Source organism: Ichthyophthirius multifiliis, assembly GCF_000220395.1.
Source record: "Ichthyophthirius multifiliis unplaced genomic scaffold scaff_1120509250967, whole genome shotgun sequence".
NCBI lineage: Eukaryota > Ciliophora > Oligohymenophorea > Hymenostomatida > Ichthyophthirius > Ichthyophthirius multifiliis.
The window spans coordinates 66,679-67,878 of NW_004086330.1; the positions used below are offsets into that span (position 1 = coordinate 66,679).

At 16.2% G+C, this 1,200-nt stretch overlaps 1 protein-coding gene across 1 annotated transcript, besides 3 other annotated features; it reads left to right on the forward strand. All coding sequences in view use genetic code 6, as the record gives it.

Moving 5' to 3' along the window:
• On the forward strand, positions 1 to 958 carry IMG5_121220 (hypothetical protein; the record flags this gene model as incomplete). The annotated part of the gene is made up of 4 exons (XM_004032457.1): positions 1 to 250; positions 304 to 395; positions 475 to 791; positions 853 to 958. Coding segments are annotated over 4 exons (765 nt in total), but the record flags the coding sequence as incomplete, so codon positions are not given.
• Positions 402 to 448: a microsatellite.
• Positions 404 to 461: a microsatellite.
• An 80-nt stretch (positions 959 to 1,038) lies between the features above and the next one.
• Positions 1,039 to 1,087: a microsatellite.
• Positions 1,088 to 1,200: the final 113 nt, after the last annotated feature.

The window sequence follows — 1,200 nt, forward strand, 5'->3', positions numbered from 1 at the left end:
TAGATGAAATATAAAAAAAAGAATTATAGAAAGCTATTGAATGGGCAGAAGAACATAAAGAAAGCTTAGAAAAAATAGAGAGCACTTTATTATTTATTCTGCATAAATTATAATTTTTAAAAATTTTAAAAATGGATAAAATTGATAGCATAAATTATGCAAGAAAAAATTTAAAACAATTTTTTTTAAAAGACAATATAATGGCTGAAAAAGCATAATAAATAATGGGAACTATAATATGGCATGATTAGTATATATTATTTATAAAAAAACCAATATGTATTTATAAAAATATAAAAAAAGATTAAATTCTAAATATTACAAATAATTTAATGAGGAAGAAACATGGAAAGATGTTTAAATGTTACTAATAAAAAATTGTTGTCAGATATATTGTAAAATTATTTATTTATTTATGTATTTATTTATTTAATTTATTTATTTATTTTTAATTTTTTAATATAAACTTAAAAGAATTGCCTATTAAAAGTTAACTTGCTTTATGTTTAGTCGCTGGAAGTTTAGGTAAAATTTTAATAAAAATATATAATTATAATTTTTTTTTATATAAATTTGTTAAAAGCATTACCTAAATTTATAAAATATGCTTAAATAAGCAATTAAAACTAAAATTTAGAATAAATATGTAAAAAAAACAAAGAATATCCTATTGAAGTTGAAATCGGTTAAGAATTTAAATTTCATTCTACTTTTGTATGTCCAGTATCTAGAGATGTTGTAGGGCCTGATTAAAATATTATTTTACTGGCTTGTGGGCATGTTATATCTGAGTAATTTATAAATTATTATTTATTTTTATTATAGATTAATAATTAATAATATTATAATAAGGTAATCAATGAAAAAAATTACTGCTAATTCTACAAAATCTAAATTTAAATGTCCTACTTGCCCAAAGGAAATGTCTGTTAAAGATACAAAAGTTATATATTTTTGAATACTTATCATTTTCTTTTTTTTTTTTTTTTGATTTTAAAAATATATTAAATATTACTAATTTAAAATATATATATATTATATACATTTTATTTAATTTTTTAATTTTTTTTAATTTATAATTTCATTTTTACTTCATAATTATATATATTTCAATATAAACTCTCAAATATATTTATATAATATATAAAATATAAATGATAATTAATTTATATTGTTTAATTATTTTTCTTTCAGAAATTA